Raw genomic sequence first — 18,272 nt, forward strand, 5'->3', positions numbered from 1 at the left:
AATTTTTTTTATAGTAGTTTATTTTCTTCTGCAAATTTCCATTACCATTTAAATAGCATTACTGCATTCCTCATTTCTAAGTCTCCCACCCCTAAACATCCATGTTTCTTTGGCTTCTGAATAATACTCTATTTTATCGTTGGCATGGCTTTCTTATCTCCTTTAAACCCCCAAAAAAAATTGATTTGTATGGATATGATCTTCTTTGCAATTTGCTTCGGCATTTTAAAGAGGTCCAGAAAGTACATTAACAGACTATTTATTACGAACTTAATTATGTAAATCAAAAGAACAAAATGTATAAGAGAGATGTGTGCACACGAAACTTTTGTCTCCACTGTATATACAGACATGGATCAATAAGCTTGATTTGAACTTAATTACCATTTTCACTACTTTGTAAAATTGATTTTTTTTTCTTTCTTTTTTGGTATAGTGAAAACTTTCCAGCAAAATTCGGAAGCAGTAATTTTGATCGATCATATATACACATATACGAGAAGATAAATACTTTAATATATGATTTAATTACTACTAATTACAAGACACTCTTTTAGATTTTTGTGATTTTTTTCATGTTTTTTTTAATTAATTAGTATGCTTAATTGTTTTTTTTTTAGGTTTAAGGAAGATCAAATTCTAAACTTTTAACTCATTCTGATTTCTTAAAAAAATTTAAACTGACAAAAGAAGACACAAATAATTATATTTCTATTAGTACATAAAACACACAACTATTGAAAAGCACATCATAATTTAAACTAAAATAATCATAAAAAAAACTACAAGGCCAACAATCATTGTAAAATGTGCAAACTTATATTAAAGTTTAGAGAAAGATGTAATGAGTTTAATTTGGTAATTAATGGATTACGTAGGGGCGTTCATCTGAAGTGCTGCCTTCAGGATCATATAAACAAGTAACAAGGGTGCCTCCATAATTGCGGCACTTGACTCTAGCGCAGCCAAGTCGAGTAGTTGCACTCCAAACAACCTGAGCGTAACAACTGCAATTCATGGTACCATCAACACAAGAGTTGGATTTATAATCATAATTTGTTTTCTGCTTCACCCACACATCAACAGCAGCTACTCCTGAAAGGGATCCTGGATTATATGCATTATTCTGCCCATATGTACCAGCAAAGTCCACGTCAAAAAGCCCTTTTTTGCAATCTGCAATGTATTTCTTCACGTACTTGCGTGCGTGTGATTCAAGCTTCGGATCCCATTTTAGTGGTTTAACCCCAACTTCTGCACGTGCATTATTATGAGCTTTAAGATAGTCTTTTGAAAAATTTTGAGCTAATAAAAACCACGGAACTACACTCACAAAATTTATTATCACTATCCAAGTTTTCAACATTCTTTCCATGCTCTAACTTTTTTTTTTCTTTTGGTGATTGCAAAAATTAAAGGTGAGTAGCGTGTACACACATATATATATTGATTTATGAGATGATTGAGAAGCCAACCATATATGAAAAATTTTATTTAATCTATAGTGTATATTTATTTTATTTTTTTATTTATTCGTTATTATTTTTATTTCTTCTTTTATTCTTCTTACTTTATTAAAATGAATTGATGAAATTTTTCTATAAAATTAAAAAATTACTCTACAAAATATATTTTTAAGACAGATGTTTAATAATACCCGTGAGGTATTATTAGAGGATTGTAGAGGTAGAAATAAATGAAAGCATAGTTGTCAGAACTAAACTGGTGATCGAATCGGTCAAATTATTGGGTCACTGGGTTATTGGTTTAACTGGTGGGTCACTGGTTGAACCGATTGATCCGGTTTTATGTAAATAAAAAATAAAACATAGTCAAAAATTTAAAATTAAAATTTAAAATACATATTTTCACTAATATTTTAAAAATATCTAGCTATTCTAAAACAATATAAAACAGAAACAATAAATATTTTGTTAATTTTATTCTATTATAAATATTTTTATTTTATTTTTATATTAAAATAACTATTGTTTTTGAATTTTAATAATTTATTAATTAGTTTATATCTATTATACTATTATATACTACAAGTATTTATTAAAATATAATATTAATAGATATTATATAATTATAAAAAAATGAGTTTATAATTATTATTAAATAAAAATATAATTAATTTAAAAATGAATAAATTTATAACTAAAATTAAAATAAATTAACTAAAAGTAAATTATTTGTTGAAATATATATATATATATATATATATATATATATATATATATATATATATATTAATTTGCATATATAATAACAAGCTTAATGGCCTGGTGGTTATGAGTATTATTTTTCTCTTTTGACTGGGGATACCTCTTCCATATTTTGAAAAAATACTGAAATTCAAACGGTTCGATCGAATCGATCTTATGAATTCGAACCTCTCTTCCATATTTTGGGAAAATAATCAAAATATTGAAATTTAAACGGTTCGGTCAAATCGATCTTACCAATTTTGATCAATTTTTTCTAGATTTGACTGATTCGTACCGATTCGTTATCTTATACAGTTTAATCATTGGATTGGATCGATCTAAAATTTAATTTACCAATTTTATGATTGAACCGTTTAGTCCGATCCAATTTTAATAACAATAAATGAAAGTAATTATAATATAATGTTAAATATTAAACCAACGGAATTAATGATCGAGACAAGAGCCGATTGTACAAATAAAAATCACTTATCACTCTTGGCGGCACTTTTTTGTAATAATGTGATGAGGCATTTAATTTGCCTCTTCAATTTTCTATTATTTTAATAAGATTTAATTATTCTATTAGTTTTTATAATTTTATCAAATTTTTAATTAAATTTTATTTTTTTAATTAGATATTTATACTATTTTTAATTTTATAAATATATTATTTTCATATCAAAAATATTAAAATGAATAAAATATTTCTCTTAAAATATATATGATCAAATATCTAATTAAATTTTTAATTATAAATATTTTTAATTTGTGAAAATATATTCAGTTAATTCTAACATTTTTTATACTAAGAATGATGTAATTATAAAATTAAAAGTAATATAAAAAATTAATTAAAAAATATAAAAATTTAATTATAAATTTAATAAAATTATATAGACTAATTAAAAAAATAAAAAATATTTTCTTCACTGAAAAAAAAATAAATTTGAGTATACAACATTTGTTTTATTTATTTTTATGAAATAAATTTGTTTCTAAAAGATATTGGACGAGTTGTGTGTGTGTGTCTTTTTTTTCTTTTGGTCCGGGATGAGTGATGTTGCGGTAATAAAGGGAGAATGTTACAGACTTGCCCAACAAACAAAAGAATAGCGATAGTATTAGCTGGGCTTTTAAATAAAATGCTAGGCTTCAAATTTTTTAATTTTAATTTTTCGTATACGTATCTCTAGTATGACGAGTTGATAATTGATCATTAATGAGATCTAAAAGAGAGATTCTACATGTTGAAGAAAAAATATAGGTGTAAAAGTGCATGGAAAGTGCATTGGGTTCCAATCTTAGCTAATTAGTTATGACTAGAAAGTTGATGTGGCTGAGGCATGTACAAAGTATTTGCCTCAAACTAAAGCCACACAGATTCGAATTCTAGCCGTCGTGGCTAAGTTAGTGTGTATGAATAGGTGTGTGAGTGCGTTTATATGGCCAAAATATATATATATATATATATATATATATATATGAAATTTTATACTAATTAAATTGATTATTAAATTTAATAATATTTTTTGCAAATTTTTTAGATAAAATAATTATGTTATTTTATATTAAAATTAATAATTAAAATTAAATAATACACATATTTATATGTAAATAAACAATGATTGATTTTAATATACAAATAACATTAATAAAAAATGAAAAAAAAAGACACAGCACATAAGAAACTAAGCACACAAGACAAAAAAAAATAGGGTATTTGTGATATGATGATATCCCTTTGAGACCGTCTACAATGTGTTTATTCAAAAACTTTCAGCCATTCTTGCTAACTTCCCGTCCCACTTCAATGGTAATCTATTGGGTAGGGTTTGTTTTCGGAGACAGGACACAGAGATATGGATAGCACATTTTTAAAAAGTGTTTGGAAGTAAAGACATGGACACTGAACATATTGTTTTCGGGACAGTTTTTTATACTTTTGTGTCCATTCTTTTACGAAGGACAATGATGGACACGAGATTTATAGAAGAGGGACACGGACTGTTTTTATGAATTTTTTTTCTTTTTTGTCCATGGTGCTATTTTTTATTATTCCACTGTTACCCCTTCTTATTTTTCCTATTTTGCGTTGTTCTCAGAAAGTACTTTTTTACTCCATGCTCTTTTTCTATCTCTACGTTCTTTTTCTTTCTCTTTTTTTCTCAGGTACTCTCTTCTTTTTATAAAAATTTTTATTGGACGGGATAATTTCTTTTTTCTTATCATTCTTACTTCAACATCATTTTAACTTTATATTATATTATTTGATTTGTAATAAAATATAATAACAAAAATAATTAGTCTGGAGACTTTTAAAAGATAAATATTATAAAGGTAAAATTGATATTTTAAAATGCTAAAAAATAATTTATAAATTGTAATTGATTTTATATAATTTAAAAAAAATTAATTTTTTGAAAAGAAAAATAAAATTTTAGATAAAAAATTAATTTTTTAAATAAAAATAGATTTTTATGTGCAAAAATTAAATTTTTTCCATTTAAAAATGGATTCTTTTTTTAAAACTGATTTTGTATTTAAAATTAAGTTGGCTTATTAACCTAAATAAAATTTTTTATTAATCAAACTCAGATTTTTTTTGTTAATATTAACCATATGTATTCCAACATATTAATTAATAAATTTAAAAAAAATTATATTTATAAATTTTATTTTAATGTAAATACTATTATATAATTTTTTATTAAAATTTTTGACTGCTTCAAATATTTTTTTCAAGTTTTCACTGTCTGTACTCCTACGTACTCTCATTATTTATTAAATTAGTTTATACTAAAAAATTTGGAATCACATGGCTATTTTAGTCATTTTATATAATATTTTAGTCTTGTCCATGTGTATCCAAACATAATACTGGACATTACATTAGTGTCCTATCCATCGTATCCAAACACGATACACAAAACATAATTTTTAAAATCTCTGTCCTATTGTCTTTGTCTCAGTGTCCTGTTCTATCGTGTCTCTACAAACAAACGCTACCTTGGAGACCTACCACGCACTACTATGCTTCTTAGTACCGAGAGCACGCTTAGTAAGGGAGTGGATCCTCTCCAGTGAAAAAAAACTGGATGGTATCCAGTATTCAATCTAACCATTCATTGCGCTCTCTCTTATTTATTTCTGGTCCCACTCATAGAATCAAAGGTGATAGATCACACTGGATTCTATCAATTGTTAAAAAAACTGGAGAGAATCTTTTTCCCACTTAGTAAACTTATTATTATTACCATCTTCATTATTTTTTCCCCCTTAATAATGTTTGCAAACAAATTAAAGGAAATTATATATGTATATAATTTATAATTAATTTATATTATTTCATAGTTGTCTTTTGATATATCTGTACCAACGGCGACCACTTTGTCTCTGAATTGAAGTTTGATCTTTTAAAATAGCTATTAGTGGCGTTAAAAATGTTTGGAATCAAGTGATACAACACTAATATTAAAGTCTTAGATCAATAACGTTAAAGAGACAAAAAAAATATAATCAAAACTTATCTTAGTATTTAGGGTAAAGTATATTTTTTTGTTTTTGAAGTATAGTTATCACAACCGAACTGGTAATCGAACCGATCAAGCTATTGGATTATTGGGTTACTGGTTCAACCGGTGGATTACTGGTCAAACTAGTTAACCCGGTCACTGGTCAGGCTATTGGATCACTGGATTATTACTCACGTACAATTGTTTTCATGTGAAGTTGATATTTAAGAATCGTTAGATGATTTGACAAATTTGACTAAATTATCATCTAACGATTTTCAACTATCTACTTCATATGAAGACAACTGTACGTTAGTCTTTACCTATTATTATATACTACAAGTATTTATTAAAAAAATATTAATAGATATCATATAATTATAAAAAATAAATAAATTATAATTAATAAAATTTTTTGTTTATCTGTTTAATTTGTATTAAATATAGAATTATATTTAAATAAAATATAGTTCATTAAAAAATGGGTGACTTTAAAATTAAAATAAATTAAATATAAATAAAATAAAAGATGCTATATGTATTATAATTTGTACATATATTGGTAAGTAGCATTGCAGCTTGGAGGTTTGCTAACACATTTTGGATTTTACCAAAATCACAAGCTTGACATTTGGCAGCGTCGGAGTATATGAAGCACGGTGGATTTGTAAAATGCTGGTGCGCCGTAGGTTCGCCTTCAACTGCGACCGAGCAGTTCAGTTAGACCGATCTTCATCGGATTTGACCGATTCATATGATTTTCTACTTTAAGCGGTTGAAACTTTGGACCGGACCAGTGTTGGGTCCGATTCATCGGATTTTCAATTAAACTGGCCGGTCCGGTCCGGTTCGATTTTAATAACTATGCTTTGAAGTTTAATAAAAGTTTTAAAATATCCTTAAGTTTTATTTTGTTTCAATTTTACTCCAAAAATTTTCGATTTGCATCAACTATACTCCTAGTGGCTAATTTTTCAAAAAACTTAGGACTAATTTAACAACAATTTCATAAGAATAACTTTCAACACAAGCAAATCAAGTATAATTTTCATGCATTTTTGTTGGATTGATCTTTAATTTTTTGAAAATTTAGCTATCGGAGGTATATTCGATGCAAATAAAAAATTTTTGGGACAAAATTAAAACAAAATAAAACTTAAGAATATTTTTGAAACTTTTACTAAATCTTAAAGACAAAAAATATACTTTCAAATATTAAGATATAAAAATATAAAAATTAATTAGTAAAAAATTCTTTCAAGTTAAGAAAATAAATATTAAAATTAATTATTAGTAAAAAATTAAACTCTTTCATATGAAAATAATAAGTAAAAAGTCTATTATTTGATTTATTTTTAATCTAGAGAAATTTTGGTCTTCTTAGTCGACGAATTTTTTGTAAGAGTAGTTTGATTCTATAAATTTTTTATAGCATTTATACCAATATATAAAGGAAATATGAAAGTTTGGTATCCAATTCCTTATTCCTATTTTACCTCTGTTGCTTTTTTATTTAAAAATGATTTTATTCCACAAAGCTTTTAATAAAAAACTACCACTATATACTTATTTTTATATAAAAAAATGGCTTTATCCACGACAGAATTTAAAACTGATTCATTTTATTTCAGGTAATATAAAACTTAACATGTATTCTGATCAATTTTTTTGTTATAAATTTAATTTTTGCTTAATATCTATATTCTACTCTTTGAAAAATCTAGGAATAAAAACGCATAATAATATAACTGATCTAACTAATAGACATAATAATAATACAATTGGTTGGTATTTTATAACAAAATTAATTAAATTAATATACATAATTTATATATTTCTAATCCATATTGTTAAACTTAAAAAAAAACACATGTAACAAAGTACTCTTTAATTAAATAATATATAAAGTTATTAGAGTTTGGTATTCAACCTTCTTACACAATTCTTTCGTAAAATAAATTTAATGGACAAAATAATAATAAATTTTTTTAATATTTCATCTTCATCATATAATATATAAATAATTAAAAAAATTAAAATAAACAATGTATTAATAAAACTAATAATAACAAATAAAATAAAGAAAAAAATATAAATATCTCTCTTATTTTTTGTCATGTATATTTTTAAATTTAGATAAATAGATATATCTTATAAAGTAATAACTATGAAATAAAAATAAATTTATTACTCTAAATTATGAAAGAAGGATTGAATACTCTTTAACTAAAATATTTATTATAAATTTATTACGGAAAAAATATATATATTTGTTTCAAATTAATGTATATGTTTGGGATAAAAAATTAAAAATCAAAGAATATGTCTTTTTATTTTTATATTAAAAAATAAATGAAATCATTTTATATACAAAAAAACTATTTTATAACATAATTACAAAAATCTCTCAAACACTCCTAATTCAATACGTTGATCTAGCATAACACATAACACTTGATAAGATATTAAATAATATTTTTATATTAAAATTTATCATGATAATTTTATTATCAAAATAGTATTTATATATTGTGTTATATTAATACAATATAATGATTTTTAATATACTTTAATTTAATTTTTTAATTTTTATTTTAATTTATATTTTTATATTTTAAAATTTTGATAATAATATATATTTATTATAATTTTAAAATAAAACTAGGAGAAATTTAATTTAAATACAAACATAATGATGGAAGAAGAATACAAGGATATATATTGATATTTTATCTCATGTATTTAAAAATATATGGCATAGATAAAGATTAATACTTTTATTATAAAATTTTTTGTCCAATTAAAAATTTAATAAATGACAAAATTTGATAATGGTAAAATGTGTAATAATTTTTTAAAAAGTTTAAATATTATATTAAATGTTATAAGTAGTGAATATGATTAAATATTTTTTAAATTCTAGAATTAAAAATATAGATAATGCTTTATGTATTTATGAGCTATTGAACCAATTTTATTAAATAACTAATTTGAATATTAACTATAAAAAAATGTTACTATATCAGCCAATAATAATAATCATGAGACATGTAACATCATTTATTATTAAAAAATATATATTAATTTAATAATAATAAGTATATAATAATTTCGAATTTTTTTCTCATTACAACATATAATTTATCATGGTCAGAAATAATTTTAAAATTCCATATTATATTCAAACTGACACACCTATATATGTTGCTAATCTTAAAAAATAATGACAAATTAAATAATCCCAATCAGTATGATAATTTGGTACGAACAAAAATATCATCTAAAAAAGCAAAATTACACTTATATAAAGCAGTATTACGACATATGACTACCATATCAATGTAGAAATATGTAGCAATATCAAAAGTATAAAATATTTATATAAATATATATTGCTACAAGAAACCAGACTGTATTATAATAGAGGTTTACAGAAGTTCAGATTATAATGAGGTGAAACAGTAAATGGGCCATAAAGCATACATAAAGCACACAAATGAGCCTTTGACAAATCTATTAAGCAAGACTGCAAGACCAACAACTTAATTATATTGTATACTAGCAGACTAGCCAAATTAAATTCATTCTTACATAATCTGTATGCAAGGGAGGTGATGAGTTTAAATAATTTGGTAATTCACGTATTATATAGGAATGTTTAGTCGAAAAGTTGTTTGAAAGGTGATAATTACAACTAATAAAAATACTTTTTTTAATATAGTGACATTTCACTCAAAGAGAATGCAACTAGATTTCTTACCAACAATATAAAAGTTGGATTTGTAATCATAATTTTTTTTATTTGCACTCAAAGAGTCACAGCATCTACTCCACTAATAATAAATCCCACATTTCGTGCAGTAAGCCCGGTATATTTACCACTGGGACCCTTTCCTACTTTACACTTTACAGTGCATTTATTCACAAAAATATGAATATGTTCTTCCAACACTACTGTATCTTATTTTAATGGTTGGACTCCGATGCTTGCACGTAACATAGTCTTAAATAAATTTTAAGATGGTCTTTTAGATAATTTTAATTTGAGCTATTAAAAAGAATGAAATTATACTTATAAAATTTATTATCACTACCGAAGTCTTCCAAAACCTTAGGGTGTGATCTGAATTGGTGTTAGGGATCTAATGTTTCAAAGACTTACTCAACAAAGAATGATTATGAATAGCTTCTTAAAAGAAAGGTTGCATGGAATATAAATGAGAATTAGTTGTGGCCGTGCTGTTTGGGAATACCTGAGAAAGTCAAGGGGTTGATTTGAGTCATTCTGCATGGGGTTATTTTTACTGCCAACTTTTATTACCGAAAACATTTAACAGCAACAGATTTTTGCCCCAGATGTAACGAAGCACCAGAATTTATAGAACACTATCTCAAACTTTGTAATAAAGTGAGACCGATTTGGGAGAGCTTGAAGGTGGGAATGCGAGTTAGAATGTCTCCTTGGATTTTTAAAGTTGGCTTCACCTAAAACTTCAGACCAATGAAGAGATTTTTGCTGCAAGCTTTTGGTGGATTTGGAGGGACAAAAACAATGATATTTTCAATCAAAATGACATTTAGAGCAAGGAGAAAGTTTTCAAGCTTATCAGACACTTTGCACCTGAGTATGCTGCAATTAAGCATTCTAATTAGGTGACACATAATCTCTTTTTGTGTAATTTTTGGTGCCCTCTCCCAATCAATGTTGTTAAATTAAATTGTGGTGCTAGTCTTTTGGAACAAGACCAATTTGTTGGTTTTGGGTGTGCTATTCAGGCCAGTTCGGATAAATGGTTATTGGGTTGTTCGGCAAGCATTCCGATAGAAATTAGAGTATATACCCATTTTGATCCTCAAAGAATTTTAGACTGGACACTTTAGTCCCCAACTAAAATTAATTACTCGATTGGTCCCTAACAATTAATTCCGTCAATCACTTAGGTCCTTTACTCTGTTAACTCTAACGGTGGACAAAATAGTCCCTGACAACTCTAATAGGGGACAAAAATGGTCACTGATCTCCTCTGTTCGGAATTGACACTGTTCTCTCCCAATTTTCATCATATCTCGCATAACACTAGCAGTCTAACACTGTAACTTCAAACTACACCATGCACACTCTATAAATTTAACGTTCACAAGAAAAAAAAATCCTCAACTTATTCTCAACCAATTCATACTCGGAAAACTAATGCCTATGTCTCTCAACTAGTTATCGTCTTCGACGGATCCCATGAATTTAGACAACAAGTCTGATTTGTTAAGACCCATTGTCGTTGTTGTCATCTCCCTCCTCATCTGCCCTATCATCTCCATGACCACATTGTCCATCACTCCGATCGCTTCCTTCAGTTTCTTCTCCAAACCAATGTTCAGTAATCGCTTCAGTTTTCATATGAGCGGCAACGGCGATATTGCTCGTTGTACTGATAGCTTGGATGCAATGTCGAAGCTGTCTGCCAACTTGGACTCTGGAAAAGAAGGAATGAAGCACTCGGTATCTATTTTAAATGAGAATTTGCATATGATATCGAAGGAGAATCTTCTCATGATGTCCTAATGTCCAACAATTTATATTGCTTGCCAGAGAGTGGAGAAAGGCGTGCCATTGGAGTAGTTGTGGAACTTGGTCTTGAGGATGTTGTGGACATGTCGGGGTTGGAGGTGATGTTATCGAAGACGTGCAAATGGATGCTTTTGGTGGGTGAAGTGCAGAGGAGGTGGATGTACCAGTCACAAGGATTTAGGATGTGTGTGGTCCATGACATGTTGAGGTAGGTGCGACACGTGTGACAATTATACCATGGCTTAATCTTGGAGCTAAAGAGGAGGAAGGAAAAGATAGAAAAAAAGACATTGAAGGTGAAGAAGGAGAGTATGAATGTTAGGGTTATGCGAGATATGATAAAAATTGGGGAAGAACAGTATCATTTTTGAATAAAGGGGTAAAGGATTATTTTGTCCCTTGTTAGAATTGTCAGGGACCATTTTGTCCTCTGTTAGAGTTGTCAGGGACTATTTTATCCTCCATTAGAATTAACGGAGTAAAGGACCTAAGTGACTGACGGAATTAATTATTAGGGACCAATCGAGTAATTAATTTTAGTTGGGGACTAAAGTGTCCAGTTTGAAATTCTTTGAGGACCAAAATGGGTATATACTCTAGAAATTATTATTTGGTGTGAACTATTCGCAATTTGGAGGAGTCTTTGTTTAGTTTGGATATAAAGGATTCATCCCTAATGCGAAGAGCATACTCAGACCTTCTTTTAAAGATTTCTAAAGTGTTGTAGTGAAATTAGGTGGTTCAAATTCAGTTGATTCAACGAACAACAATCTCAATAGCTGACCGTTTAACTAAGACAGCAGCTAGTCATTCTCGTTCTTATACCAAATTTGTAATTCTCTGTAACATTATTGCTCAGATCATTAGAAAGGAGATGATATCTCCATCTTAATTACTCTTTGTTTTTTTTTTTATTGGACCAAAAAAAACTTTTCATTTTCTTCTTTAAATCTTTGATGAATGCAAAAATTGAGGCAAGTATTGAATGTGGATTTTCGTGTGTGTTAAAATATATATTTAGATAAAATGTCTTTTTATAACATGTTAAGAGTATAATAAATTAAAAATTTTAATGTAATTAATTATTAAAAATATAAAAAAATTATCTTTTTAATAAATTTAAGTGAAATACTTTTTTATAATACTATTAAAATGTATTTTTAATACATATGTTTAATAATATCCTTGAGGTACTAGAAGATTGTCGAGGTAGCAACAAATGAAAGTTATAATATAATACTAAATATTAGACCAATGAAATTAATGACCGAGACAAGAATCAATTATACAAGTAAAAACCACAAATGACCTTTAGCGGCACTCTTTCGTAATAACGTGGTGAGGCATTTAATTTGCCCCTTCAATTTGCCATTGTTTTACTGAAGAGTAAAGCTTCGGCTGCGCTATTTCATGATAATAGTGAGGCACTTAATTTAAATAATAAATTAAAAAATATTATAATATTTTTCAAAAGAGCCGAGGATATTGGTTTTATTTGAATAACAAAGAGATTTATTATTCTAATAATAATTTTAAAAAGTAAAAAATATTTCCTTCACTGAAAAAGAATAAATTTGATTATATAATATTTATTTAATTTTTTTTGTATTGACACGGATTATAGCTAGAAAATGGAAGGAGCCATATCCGTGTTTAGTTTTGCACAAAGTTTACCCTGTTCTTTGCAGATGAATCACATAGTTAACTATCTTCTTCAACAACGAACTGTCATAGCTAGAAGGTGGAAACTTACATTATACTAGCCGAATTAAATTCTTAGATATAATGGTAATTAGTACCGGCTTTCTTATATTTATTTGGACAAACTTGATGACTGCTAAAATAATTTAATAATCTGATCTTTTCTCAGGTCTACACATACACGATATATGCACAGAGTAATGCTAGGTAGATAAAAAAAAACAGACAGAATTTATCTTATTTAACATTTATTAATTGTCACTACAGCCAATCTAGCAGTAACAACGAAAGCAGCAGCAATCAGTGAATTCATGATAAGTTCTTCTCATCCAAAAAAGGGGAAATGGTTAATGATACAAGCAACTAATTTTGACTTGAATTTTTCAATTAATAAAAAAGATTTATTCAGTTGAAATAATTGAGGAAAAGCAATATTAATAAATTTTGTATCAAATTTCGTTTTTTTTTTATCTCATAACGATAAAACCATATTCTCATTTTGATTTCAAGAATTGTACAGAAATTGTATAGTTAACGGTTCCGTTTTGTCCTTCTATTATTGCGTTTGTCGATCAAAGTGCATATCTCTTTTTCAATAAAAAAAGGGTATTCTCATATATATATCGTTTTGGCGGCATGGCCGAGCGGTAAGGCGGGGGACTGCAAATCCTTTTTCCCCAGTTCAAATCCAGGTGTCGCCTGATCGACAAGAGAATTGAATTTATTGAATTGTTTCGTGTTAATATAATAGTTTTAGTGCAGAATCGAATCCCCCTTTGACTCTGTACCAGCGATTTAAATAAATATATATAGTTATTATAATTTCTAGTGTTCTCAGTGATTAGATTAATACCCAAAAAAAAAACAACAAAAATTAGTGAACAATAGTAAAATAATTCCTTCATAGTGATATTTTTTATAGAGATAGGAGAAAAAATTCACATGAATATAGTAAATCTTGCTTGGGCTGCTTTAATGGTAGTTTTCACATTTTTCCTTTCTCTTGTAGTATGGGGAAGAAGTGGATTTTTTTTTCACGACAATTAATAAATGCTAAATAAGGTAAGTTATAGCTATTTTTGACTGATTTTCTTTGGTTACTAAACATTTTCGATATGGACAAACCAAGATCAAGTTTGACACCAATTAAATCGATTATTAAATTTAATAATAGTAATTGCAAACATTTCAGTTAAAAGATGGACACATAAAACATAAGAAGCTAAGCACACAAGGACCCAAAAAAAAAAAATTGACAAACACAACCTTAGAGAAGAATTGTTTAATTAATTAGTAGGGACGTTGACCTGCAACATTGCCTGGAGGGCGATAGATACATACAACAAGGGAGCCTCCAATTCGGCAGGTAACTCTAGAACACCCTATCTCCTTCGAATCTTTCCAAACAACTTGAATGTAGGAATGGCAAAGATTACCACCAATGCAAGAGTTGGATTCGTAGTCGTAGTACCGTTTCTGTTCCACCCATATCTCCACAGCCTGATGTATTGCTGTAACGTTTTCGAATCCTGGAATACGTGCAGTGTTTTGGCCGTGATAAATAGAATAGCGTTTTCCTAATTGCCCCTGAAGACAGTGTATAATGTGTTTATTCACGAATTTTTCAGCCATTCTTGCTAACTGCCTGCTCCACTTTAATGGCTTCACCCCAACATCTGCTCGTGCAGCGTTCTGACCATCTAGGTAATCTGATGGAAACCCATCATCACACATTATGCTTAGTACCGAGAGCACGCTAAGTAAACTTATTATTACCATCTTCATTTTTTTTTTGCAAACAAATTAAAGGAGATTGCTCGTATAGTTGGGTTATTATTATGTTGCAATAGGTTGTGGATATATGTATATAATTTATAATTAATTTGTTTATCAAAAATATTATTCGTACACAAAATTCACTTACCAATATATTTATTTATAAATACATATTTAATTTAATTTATTTTTAATATATATTTATATTTTAACATGTATTTTATATGGAAAAGTATGAGGAGTCAATGGAATATTTATACAATGTGTACAATGGAGGTTTATGAAGTATTAGAGATATAACTATTAGTGTTACATTTTCTCATTAGTTCAAATTTTTGGGATGAGTGGTATCATAACATGGTATTAGAATGCTAGATCCAAAGTTTAAGTTTTTGGGAAGATGTTTATTATTCCTAGTACTCGGATGGTTATTCTAGATAGTATGGGGATGTTCATTTTGTAACTCAATAGTCATTGTACACATTGTATAGATAATCTATTATCTCTCTAGCAGGATCCATTTTATATTAATGGTTAATTTTAATGACTAATTTTAACATACACGTAACTATATATAGTCATTAATTTATATTATATCATGATTGTCTTTTGAAATCTGAATTGAAATCTGACCTTTCAAAACAACTATTAGTGGCGTTAAAAAGGCTTGGAATCAAGTGATACTTACAAACACTGATATTGAAGTCTGATAACATATATGTTGCTAAACCCTCATCATTCCATATATGTCATAAATGGTTGATCCTCGCCTAATAAAATAAGGCTATGTTTGATTACCCTTCAAAATTTAGGGAAAAAATGTAAAGCATTTTTTTTGTTTAGAGTTAGGCCCAGTTTAGATAAACAACTTAATTAAATTTTTTTTAAAAAAAAAATAGCTTAAACAATAAATGACTATATTAAAAGTAGTTTATAAATAAGTTATTTTGTACTTAGATTTTTAGTTATAAAAGTGTTTATTTTATAAAAATATGGTAAAAAGTAGTAGTATTATGACAGAAGTCATTTTTTTTAACTTCTCTATAAGCTCTTAAATAGTTTCTTAGAAAGCCGCAATTTAGTTTTGAAAATTGCACCTGACATTAATACTACTACTTTTTATAAGTCAAAAAAAAATTATTTTTGAAACTTTTCAAACAGGTCCTTAATCTACTATTATTAAAAGCGACTATTATTTATTTAGTATTTTAATGAACTGTTATACTTTATATTTAAACATTGGGTCCATCTACTGTACAGATGTACAGATTTTTGTCTTTTATTGATTTAAAAACGTGTCACTAAAAGTGTTGCTTAAAGAGAAAGTGTTACCCTTAATCGTTAACTTGGCTCTGATACCAATTTTTAGATGTAATTTCTTTTTCAAAATTTCTATTAACTCTTCGTATTTTGCTTCGAATAAGTTTATAATTTGTATAGATTTGGTTGGTGGTACTTTATAGTTTACAATTTCATAAAAAGTATTGACCATTTCTACTATTACTAATTCTGATTTCATTTTTATAGTTTTTCAATCTTGTTTTAGTTTATAATATTCTTTTTTGCATGAATTATTGTATATAAAATCTTTTATCTGTTTGTCTTTTTCTTTAATATAATTTTTCAAATCCTCAAAAACCTCTTTTATTTCTACACTTTCTGTTGTTTCTAAATATCTTTTTAATTTTTCAACTTCATTCTCCATTTTTTCTTTCAACAGCTTTAATTCTTTTAAGTCATAATATGGTTTTCCAGGCATTTATAAATTTTTTAAGTTTAGCTCCAACTTGTTTATATTTATTCTTATTTCTATCCTTTTTATTATAAGGTCATTAATTTCGAACTGAAAATTATTTAATTCCCTTTTATACTCCTTTATTTTACTTTTTAATTTTTTCGCCCTTTTTCTTTTTATTTTGTTTTCTGGTCTTTCAATCTTTGTATACTTCATTATTTATCTTAGAATTTCTGCAAATTCTATCATCGATTCATCACTATTTTCTAGAGATTCTATTAATTTTTCTAACTCTTCAACTTCTCCTTTTAATTTGTCATAGATTATTTTTAGAGCTTTAAATGCTCTTTGATTTATTTCAGAAAACTGTAAATAATTCAACCGATTTTCTCTTTCAAAGAGCTCTTGTTTCTTGTCTTGAGAGGTTACATATATTTTTTCTTTATTTATTGTCATAACTTAGTGTTTAGGGTTTCATTTAATTTTTCAACCTTTTTTGTTAATTCTTTTATTTCAGAATTTTCTTCTTTGATCTTTAACTTAGATAAACTTAACGGGCTATTAATTTTGGATTCTCTTATTTGAAAATTTGATGAAACTAATTTTCCTGATGGTTCTTTTAGTAAAAGAACTGGATTTTCAATAGCTTTATATTTTGGTATTTCTGTCTTTACAATTTTCTGAAATAATTCATCGACATAAATTCTTTCTCTATTTTTAAATATTATACTATGATGGCTATTTGTTAAAGCATAATTTATTGCATATGTAATTGAAAATGGTTCATCGTCTTGTTCCATTAGATTCTTTCTGTGAAATTTATAAGCCAAACTTATAGATCTTCCAAGATTTTCAGTTGATAAAGGTATAGCATATCCAAGATGGGCATTGAATTTAACATTTACGTTTGCCAAGTTTCCATGAACAGTTCCAATTATTTGATCTATTGGGTCATCAGTAATTCTTTTGTCACAGATTGCTAAGCTTATTGGTGAATTAATTCCTTTCATATATGTAGATTTGATTAAGACTTGTATAGTACTAATATGAATCCATCCAATTTTAGATCTTTTTTGTTGATCCTTAATTTTCTCAATCTGTTTACTCAATTCTTCATCATTTATCAAAGCTATTTCAAGTTCTCCATTGGCGGATTTTATCTTTATAGGGGCTTCAAGTTGAATTTTTCCATAGTATATTATATTTTTTCTATTAAAAACTTCTTTTAAAAGATTTTGTTTATTAAAATTTTCATTTGATTTGAGATTTAAATTTAATTCTGTTTTTAGAACAGCCTGTTTTTCATTATCTAGTAAGGCAGATAATCTATAATAATCAGATTCTTCCGTTAATTCTAAACTTTCTAAATAATTCATAACTATGAGATTAGGATAAAGGCGTACTTTTTTGGAGAAAAACTTCATTTATTTAGAATATTTACATAAGATGTTTTTATCTCCAGAGGGGAGATTGTAGATACTAACTCCAGAGGGGAGTTTAGAATTGGTTTTTCCTAAGGGAATTCTTCTTCAGACTATAGAATCGCCTTGGCAACTTCCTCCTTGCTCTCCTAGCATATGAGTACTCTTAGCCTCCTGCTTTCTATTGTCTGATGCCTTCTACAATTGGCTAAGCAACCTATTTATAATGGTTGGGTCTGATGGACAATTCCCATCCTTACCCTTCTTATGACATCATTGCTTACGTCATTGTTTATTATCTTGCACCAGCTACATTGTTGGTGCTCTATGACCTAAGCGCTTACGTCA

General features: G+C 27.2%; 2 protein-coding genes across 2 annotated transcripts; both read right to left on the reverse strand.

Annotated features, from left to right (window-relative positions):
- Nucleotides 1-752: 752 nt before the first annotated feature.
- LOC130958169 (pathogenesis-related protein 1-like) lies at nt 753-1,391 on the reverse strand. The gene has a single exon (XM_057885124.1). It carries the CDS (start codon nt 1,373-1,375, stop codon nt 863-865), a length of 513 nt encoding a protein of 170 aa, XP_057741107.1. The 5' UTR covers nt 1,376-1,391; the 3' UTR covers nt 753-862.
- Nucleotides 1,392-14,282: 12,891 nt separating this feature from the next.
- Nucleotides 14,283-14,726, reverse strand: LOC130956614 (pathogenesis-related protein 1B-like). The gene has a single exon (XM_057883645.1). The coding sequence runs from the start codon at nt 14,724-14,726 to the stop codon at nt 14,283-14,285; it is 444 nt and encodes a 147-aa protein (XP_057739628.1).
- Between the last annotated feature and the right edge of the window lie 3,546 nt (nt 14,727-18,272).

Source organism: Arachis stenosperma, chromosome 10, assembly GCF_014773155.1.
Source record: "Arachis stenosperma cultivar V10309 chromosome 10, arast.V10309.gnm1.PFL2, whole genome shotgun sequence".
NCBI lineage: Eukaryota > Viridiplantae > Streptophyta > Magnoliopsida > Fabales > Fabaceae > Arachis > Arachis stenosperma.